Source organism: Brassica rapa, unplaced genomic scaffold, assembly GCF_000309985.2.
Source record: "Brassica rapa cultivar Chiifu-401-42 unplaced genomic scaffold, CAAS_Brap_v3.01 Scaffold0526, whole genome shotgun sequence".
NCBI classification, from domain to species: domain Eukaryota; kingdom Viridiplantae; phylum Streptophyta; class Magnoliopsida; order Brassicales; family Brassicaceae; genus Brassica; species Brassica rapa.
The window spans coordinates 84,039-93,273 of NW_022610467.1; the positions used below are offsets into that span (position 1 = coordinate 84,039).

The following is a 9,235-nucleotide window of genomic DNA, read 5'->3' on the forward strand; positions in this document are numbered from 1 at the left end:
GATTTATTCAACTTCCTAGTGATTCTCCATTACTTTATGTATCAAAATCAAGCTTCTTACATCGCGATTCATCCTGATTTGATTAGAATGACAAAGAAGCTGTCATATTCCCAAACAGGAAAACTGGGATCACCTGATTTGAAAGTGGGATAGCTTCTTCATCCTAACTCCTATGAGATTTATTCAACTTCCTAGTGATTCTCCATTACTTTATATATCAAAATCAAGCTTCTTACATCGCGATTCATCCTGGTTCTTTTAGAATGACAAGGAAGCTGTTATATTCCCAAACAGGAAAACTAGGATCACCTGATTTGAAAGTGGGATAGCTTCTTCATCCTAACTCCAATGAGATTTATTCAACTTCCTAGTGATTCTCCATTACTTTATGTATCAAAATCAAGCTTCTTACATCGCGATTCATCCTGGTTTGATTAGAATGACAAGGAAGCTGTTATATTCCCAAACAGGAAAAGTGGGATCACCTGATTTGAAAGTGGGATAGCTTCTTCATCCTAACTCCAATGAGATTTATTCAACTTCCTAGTGATTCTCCATTACTTTATGTATCAAAATCAAGCTTCTTACATCAAGATTCATCCTGGTTTGATTAGAATGACAAAGAAGCTATCATATTCCCAAACAGGAAAACTGGGATCACCTGATTTGAAAGTGGGATAGCTTCTTCATCCTAACTCCTATGAGATTTCTTCAACTTCCTAGTGATTCTCCATTACTTTATGTATCAAAATCAAGGTTCTTACATCAAGATTCATTCTGGTTTGATTAGAATGACAAAGAAGCTGTCATATTCCCAAACAGGAAAAGTGGGATCACCTTCTTTGAAAGTGGGATAGCTTCTTCGTCCTAACTCCTATGAGATTTATTCAACTTCCTAGTGATTCACCATTACTTTATGTATCAAAATCAAGCTTCTTACATCACGATTCATCCTGGTTTGATTAGAATGACAAAGAAGCTATCATATTCCCAAACAGGAAAACTGGGATCACCTGATTTGAAAGTGGGATAGCTTCTTCATCCTAACTCCTATGAGATTTATTCAACTTCCTAGTGATTCACCATTACTTTATGTATCAAAATCAAGCTTCTTACATCACGATTCATCCTGGTTTGATTAGAATGACAAAGAAGCTATCATATTCCCAAACAGGAAAAGTGGGATCACCTGATTTGAAAGTGGGATAGCTTCTTCATCCTAACTCCAATGAGATTTCTTCAACTTCCTAGTGATTCACCATTACTTTATGTATCAAAATCAATCTTCTTACATCAAGATTCATCCTGGTTTGATTAGAATGACAAAGAAGCTATCATATTCCCAAACAGGAAAACTGGGATCACCTGATTTGAAAGTGGGATAGCTTCTTCATCCTAACTCCTATGAGATTTCTTCAACTTCCTAGTGATTCTCCATTACTTTATGTATCAAAATCAAGCTTCTTACATCATGATTCATTCTGGTTTGATTAGAATGACAAAGAAGCTGTCATATTCCCAAACAGGAAAAGTGGGATCACCTGATTTGAAAGTGGGATAGGTTCTTCGTCCTAACTCCTATGAGATTTATTCAACTTCCTATGAGATTAAGAGATCCTTAGAGTAATCAGAATAAAGAGAGAGTTTAAGAAGTGATTAAGAGAAGTTTGTGAAAGATTAAGAGACTAGAGAGAGCCGTTTAGTGTCTAAGAGAGAACCATAGTGTCTAAGAGATTAGAGAGACTCAAACTGCATGATCTTATTAATGAGTGAGGTTACATATTTATATGGAAAGCATAAGGGTTTACAAGAGGCGAAATGGGCACTATTGAAGCATGTAGAGTCAAGGTTGCTTTCCGGATGATTGGATGATAAGGCTCACACGCTTTGCCTCTTTACAGCCTGTTCCAGCCTGGCAGGCTCTTCCCTTATCCACTCAACGGTCTGATCCCTTCTCCTTAAGCCCTCAAAGTAACATTTCCTTGTTACCGTTTCACTTGGTCGAGTTGGGTAAGTTTTGGTCGAGACCTTTGGTACGGACGGTACGGCCGTGTACGGCCTTGTACGGCCGTCCGTACCATTCATACCAAAACTCCCCAAGCTTCTCCATCTCTTCTCCTCTTCAACTCCTCTTCTCTCCATACCAATATAATCAACTCAACTCAACACTCCCCCTCAAGCTTAGCTTTGTGAAAGCCTAAGCTTGGAAAGCTACAAGATCTTCCTCATTAAAAACCTCACCAAAGAAAACCCAATGGGATAAAACTTTGATGAGGGAAAAAGAGTAAAGACCTTGCAGCTAAGGGGATTAGCTCCTTCTCTTCCCAAGATCTATGAGTCCCAATCTGATGTGAATGGACTCCATAGTCTTTTGCCTTGCAGCCTTGGTGAACACATCCGCTAGCTGATCTTCACTCCTTGTATAGCATGGCAAGATCACCCCTAGCACAATCATCTGTCTCACCTTGTGGCAATCAACCTCAATGTGCTTTGTCCTCTCATGAAACACCGAGTTGGATGCAATGTGGATAGCAGCTTGATTGTCACAATGCATTGTCATTGGAGTTGCTTGATCAATCTCCAAGTGCTTCAAGATGCCTTTGATCCATACTAACTCGTTGGTAAGCTTCAGCATGGCTCTATACTCGGCTTCTGCACTTGAACATGACACTACCTTCTGCTTCTTGCTCTTCCAAGTCACCAAGTTGCCTCCAATGAATGTGCAATAGCCTGTAGTTGATCTCCTGTCTGCTCTATCACCAGCCCAATCCGCATCACAATATCCCACCACTTCAGTGCTTCCTGATACAAGCCTAAGCTAACAAAGGCTAGATCACAAGGCAACAAGAGTTGTCAAGCTTGAATGGATCGATTGTCGCCACAAAGGGTTGCGGAAGTATCCCTTTGATAAGACCAGAAGCCTGCGCCAATGTGAATCCACACAAAGACAGAGACCTACACTTGTATCCTAGAATGAATCCACAAACTAAGGAGACAAGCAAACGAACAAGAAATCTAAAGGAATCCACCTAAAGACTAATTGAACAAAACAAAGACAAACTTTGTAAACTGAATAATACTTTATTAATTTCGTGCAAGGGTCATTTACAAATGAGACTTAGCTCTGTTTAAATAGAAAAGAACACAAATGCCTAAAAGAATAACTTGGAAAGAAATAATAAGTGAAAAACTAGCCGTTGGACTTAGTTGGTGCAGAATCTGTCCATGTATGGAAGTTGTCTTCTCTCCTTGTATCTTGTGAGTTTGGGCAGAAATAAATGCATCCGTGGGATCTCCTTTGATGTCTGGATAGTCTCTAAGTCGTGCCTGAACAGAAGGGGAAAGAGCCGTTGGTCTTTAATAACTCCAAGTGTGAATGCATCCATGTAAGGTAAGTTGACAAATAAGGGATTCATCTTGATCATGTGGCTGCTGGTGCATGGTAGAAACTCTCCCACTGCTCTTAGATGTAATGAATAATCTCCTGGTTTCCACACGTGAGTTTGAGTTGCACACTCCTTAAGCAAAGAATTACTTTCCTTAATTAGAACCAATTCGGATGCAGTGTAGATAGTCTGACTTGTAACTGGCATATCTCCTAAACCATTACTCTTTTTGGTATGAAACCAATTCGCTGCGTGCTCTGGTTGAGTTGAGAATCTATAGAAACTGGTTTCACGGTTAAATTCCTTATGGTTGCAAAGATATCCTTCTTTGAGTGCACCTATGTCGCTGCTGGCTCCAATGTAGCTTGTATGGTTGATCTCATGAGTTGGTGGTCCAGCTACTGACTTTAGGTCCTCATCATTCCCTCCCTCTTCAAAAGGTTTTGTCCTCAAAACCAATTTACCTGCACCAAGATAGGGCAAGTTAGGTTTCATTCTAATTTGGGAGGCTAGGGTCTTACCTTGGTATATGCACGGTTTTGTGATGCATTGTCCATCTGGTGGTTCTTCTTTGATCAGTAGGGAAGCTATGCCCCCTTTCCATGGTCGGTCTATGATTTCCCTTGGAAGGATCGTGGTCTCCTTTTCGAAATCTCCTATTTCACAATTGGTTTCTCCATTGACCACTGCTTGGGTGTAAGGTTGTGAGTTTGGTTCTGGATGCTTCTCCATTGTACCTATATCTGAATCATCACTTATGGGCAAGAGCAAGTGTTTCATACTTGAAGTGGACGATTCAAAAATATAATATTGAGTAAGATTTAGAGCTTCACTTACCTGGTTATCTTGCATTGATTCAGCTTTGGTATTTACTACCTCTAAAGCTTGATCAGCTGGTGTAGAGGTCTCTAGGGTAGATTGCTCATTATTCTCTTGTTGTTTAGCTTCTGTACGTGTCTCCTCATTACCTAGACCTTCATCAACATTCTGGACAGAGTGCAAGTGCATCATACCAGTGTTTTGATAAGTAAGATTATTCACTTTAAGTTCAGAAATCACCTTATCAAGTGTTGGACTTGATTGCGCAGCAAGGTTGGGCTCTTGTTCCTTGATTTCTATGTTAGTACCTGAAATACTTTCAACCTTTTGGGCGCTAGACAAGTGTGTTAAGACAGTCATGGAATTACTAGAAACAGAAGTAGATCTAGCTTTAATCAAGTTGATAAGATCATCAATATGTTTATCCATTCTAGAAAAGGAATCATCAATTCTAGTATCGGAATCACTTACCTCCAAGTTTGTTTCTTTTGCTTCAGATAGTACTGACTTCACAACTCGTTTTGTGGGACACTCCTTTGCTAGATGGCCCTTGCCTTGACACCTATAACAAATAACCTCAGATGGTTTTAAAGAGTTAGAGTGCTCACCTTGGTTTCGTTTGACATGAGGTGGATGCACTGGCCTTGAACTTTGTCTTTGGGAAACAACTTCTCTCTGAACTGTGGGTTGCAAGACTTGGTGCTTTATTAATCTCCTTGTGGACACCTTCTGAATGTATTTTGCCTTCTTCACAAACTCACTATACATGAGCATCTTAACCTCTTTCCAAGTAAAAGCCGGATCATTGAAATAGATCCTATCAGCATCTAGCTGACTCCACCAATTGTATGCCTCTCCGGTTAAGGTATCCTTCGCATAAGTTAGCTTTAGCTTCTCTGGAATTCTCCAAGCTATAAACCATTGCTCCATGTCGTCCTCCCACCTTAGATATGCACTTGGTCCTTGCTTATGACCAGAAAAATGTATAGATGGTGCAGCCAAGCGATTCTGATAAAACTGATCTCCATTGTAGTTCCATGGCGTGCTGTGAGCATGTCTTGATAGACTCCCATGATAAGATCTTGATGGTGCAGCCACGGTGGTCTTTTCTCTTCTAGGACACGCTTGAGAATAATATTTTCCTTCAGAACTATCCTCATAGATGAGTTGGGATTTGGGACCATAGCAAGTTGAATACTGGTCCATTGATTCTGGTTCCACCTCTGGGTATTCTTGTTCATCGTTTGGGACATACTCTGGAACAGAGTCTGCGCACCAATGACCTTCAGTGTGGTCATCTCCATCGTCCCAACAATCCTGGTCAGCTTCTTCTCCCCAATCTACCTCAGACGTGTTGTATTCTTCAGCCTCTTCTTCTGAGTAATCCTCCATTGGCGTCTTCTCTATCTTTTCTCAGAGTTTGCCTTGCACAAACAGAAGAAAAAGGAATTAAGTCGTGGCTTAGCAAAAGAAAGGAAAGAAGAATAAGAAAGAACAAAGAAAAAAATGGAAACTTAGTATCTCCTTGTTTTTATTTTATTTATTTATTTTTTTTTTTGGAAAATTAAAACAAATGAAAAAGAATTCACTTTTTTTTTTTGTTTTTTTTTTTTAATGGAAACACGAAATATATAAAACTAAGACAATGAAATTAACTTTTTATTCTGGTTTTATAATTTTTAGAATTTAAAAGAAGCAAGAAACAAAATTGACCTTTTTCTTTTTTTATAGTAAGTGAATAAACCGAAATGGAAACTAAGGAAACAACTAATGCAAACACGATTTCTTTTGGCTTTTCAAATTTATATGAATCAAAGAAAGTAAATGGTCATCTTTGTCGTGCCTCCCTGGTTTTAACACCAAGAACAAGCAAATGCAAAAATGGACAGAATTGCAAACAATTTTTATGGTTTTTTTTTTATATGATTTTATAAATGAAACAAATGCAAAAGAGATGAAACAAATAAACAAATGCAAATGAATAGAGACAAGGATAGATATAACCTGATAGATAGGAGCTTTTGAAGCTCTGATACCAAAAATGATACAAGCCTAAGCTAACAAAGGCTAGATCACAAGGCAACAAGAGTTGTCAAGCTTGAATGGATCGATTGTCGCCACAAAGGGTTGCGGAAGTATCCCTTTGATAAGACCAGAAGCCTGCGCCAATGTGAATCCACACAAAGACAGAGACCTACACTTGTATCCTAGAATGAATCCACAAACTAAGGAGACAAGCAAACGAACAAGAAATCTAAAGGAATCCACCTAAAGACTAATTGAACAAAACAAAGACAAACTTTGTAAACTGAATAATACTTTATTAATTTCGTGCAAGGGTCATTTACAAATGAGACTTAGCTCTGTTTAAATAGAAAAGAACACAAATGCCTAAAAGAATAACTTGGAAAGAAATAATAAGTGAAAAACTAGCCGTTGGACTTAGTTGGTGCAGAATCTGTCCATGTATGGAAGTTGTCTTCTCTCCTTGTATCTTGTGAGTTTGGGCAGAAATAAATGCATCCGTGGGATCTCCTTTGATGTCTGGATAGTCTCTAAGTCGTGCCTGAACAGAAGGGGAAAGAGCCGTTGGTCTTTAATAACTCCAAGTGTGAATGCATCCATGTAAGGTAAGTTGACAAATAAGGGATTCATCTTGATCATGTGGCTGCTGGTGCATGGTAGAAACTCTCCCACTGCTCTTAGATGTAATGAATAATCTCCTGGTTTCCACACGTGAGTTTGAGTTGCACACTCCTTAAGCAAAGAATTACTTTCCTTAATTAGAACCAATTCGGATGCAGTGTAGATAGTCTGACTTGTAACTGGCATATCTCCTAAACCATTACTCTTTTTGGTATGAAACCAATTCGCTGCGTGCTCTGGTTGAGTTGAGAATCTATAGAAACTGGTTTCACGGTTAAATTCCTTATGGTTGCAAAGATATCCTTCTTTGAGTGCACCTATGTCGCTGCTGGCTCCAATGTAGCTTGTATGGTTGATCTCATGAGTTGGTGGTCCAGCTACTGACTTTAGGTCCTCATCACTTCCGTTGCAGCCCATCCATACCCCTTGATCAGGTGAGCCGTTGAGATACATCAAGATCCTCTCCACCATGCGCCAGTGATGTTCCTTAGGCACTTGCATGTGTTGACTCACCTGATTCACAGCAAAACAGATGTCAGGTCTAGTTATAGTAAGGTAAATCAGTTTTCCAACTAGTTTTCTATAGAGTTTAGGATCCTGATAAGGTTTGCTGTCTTCCATCTCCCCCTCTCGTGGGACTTTGTAGCCATCCTCCATAGGCATTCTTGCTGTCTTGCCTCCATAAGCACCTGCACCTTTCAAAAGATCAAGTGTATATTTCCTTTGAGACATGAACAAACCTTCCTTGGATCTACATATCTCAATTCCAAGGAAGTATTTCATTTCTCCCAAGTCTTTAATCTCAAACATGGATTTAAGAAACTCCTTGGTTGCTATGATACCTTCCTTATCACTCCCTGTGATAATGATATCATCAACATACACAAGGAGTGCAATCATACCTGAGGGAGTCGTGAGAGTGAAGAGAGTGTGATCTAGTTCAGACTTCTTGAAGCCTCGACCATTCAGAGTAGTGCTCAGCTTGTTGTACCAAGCTCTTGGTGATTGCTTCAGCCCATAGATAGCTTTCTTCAGTCTCAACACATTCCCACTCTTCACTAAGTGTTCAAGACCTGGAGGTGGATGCATATATACTTCATCCTCAAGTTCACCTTGTAGAAAAGCATTCTTCACATCCATTTGCCATAACCCCCATCCAAGATTCACAGCCAAGCTTAGTACAATCCGGATTGTGTGTAGTTTAGCTACTGGTGCAAAGGTTTCTATGTAATCTTCTCCATAAGTTTGAGTGAAACCTCTTGCAACTAGCCTTGACTTCTTCCTCTCAATCTTTCCATCTGCTTTGTACTTGATTGTGAATATCCATCTACTGGTCACAGCCTTCTTTCCTTTTGGTAACTCACTCTCATACCATGTATCATTCTTGATCATAGCTCCTGCCTCAGCTCCAACTGATTCCTTCCATTCTTTATCCATGATTGCTTCTTCATAGCTTCTTGGGATGTAGTTCTCATCCAAGTTAACCATGAAGGCACAATTTTCTTCTGGATATTGAGCAAAGGAGCACACGGCTTGAGAAGGATGCTCCACAGCTTGGGCATTGTAGTACACTCTCGTGTTTACCCAGCTAGAAGGATCCTTCCTTATCCTTGTGCTCCTTCTTAGTGGCTGCACAACCGGTTCTTCTTCCTGTTGTTCTTCTACCACTTCATCTTGAGAAGGTGTTTGCCTCACACCATGACCATGACCATGACCATCAGAGCCTATGCTCTCTTCTCCTTCATTCTCTACTCCTCCTTCATCCTGGTTAGTCTCTTGCATAGGTTCCTTGTTGAGTTGAGTTGCGTATAAGTGTGAAGCAAGTGAGGAGTTGAGACTAAGGAGATGAGTTGAAGCTTGGGAAGGTTTGGGCAAGGTCCGTACAAGTCCGTACAGTCCGTACATGACCGTACACATGAAGATGGGTGAAACCTTGACAAGGGTAAAGAAGTTACTTGCGGTAACTTAAGTGAAGGGAAGGAACTTACCTGGATGCATCAGACCGTTTAGGGATAAGGTAGAGCGCGCCTTGACAGGCTGGAACAGCTGGAAAGGCAAGAGCATCTCGGTCCAAGATGCTAGATGCTCCGCGCATGTGGAGAAGCTAATTGGCTAGTCCAAATGAGCTTATCCTCTCCTGATTGACCTCACATGCTTTAGTCTTCTCTTGATTTCGAAAACCCTTGTATGCTCACACTATATATTGTAACTCATGTCCTTAATGAAAGATTAGACAGTTCTAAACAATCCTTCTCCTTACATATTTCACTATGATTCTCCATTAGTCTCTAAGTTGTCTCTTAATCTCTTATTCTCCTTCTTTAATCCTTTCTAAACTCAGATAATCTTTTACATTCCTAAATGTCATATGGTATCAGAGCCAG

At 40.0% G+C, this 9,235-nt stretch overlaps 1 protein-coding gene across 1 annotated transcript; it reads right to left on the minus strand.

Moving 5' to 3' along the window:
• Window positions 1–2,662: 2,662 nt before the first annotated feature.
• On the minus strand, window positions 2,663–5,649 carry LOC117130520. The gene is made up of 2 exons (XM_033283324.1): window positions 3,908–5,649; window positions 2,663–3,850 (listed from the first exon to the last, which is right to left on the minus strand). The coding sequence occupies exons 1-2, from the start codon at window positions 5,595–5,597 to the stop codon at window positions 3,204–3,206; spliced, it is 2,337 nt and encodes a 778-aa protein (XP_033139215.1). The 5' UTR covers window positions 5,598–5,649; the 3' UTR covers window positions 2,663–3,203.
• Between the last annotated feature and the right edge of the window lie 3,586 nt (window positions 5,650–9,235).

Bases quoted from the DNA above. Each gene is read 5' to 3' on its own strand.
- LOC117130520 (XM_033283324.1), bottom strand. From the start codon at position 5,597: ATGGAGGATTACTCAGAAGAAGAGGCTGAAGAATACAACACGTCTGAG. The intron at 3,851-3,907 runs GTAAGACCCTAG...ATCTTGGTGCAG, and splicing joins AAAACCGTGCATATACCAAG to GTAAATTGGTTTTGAGGACA.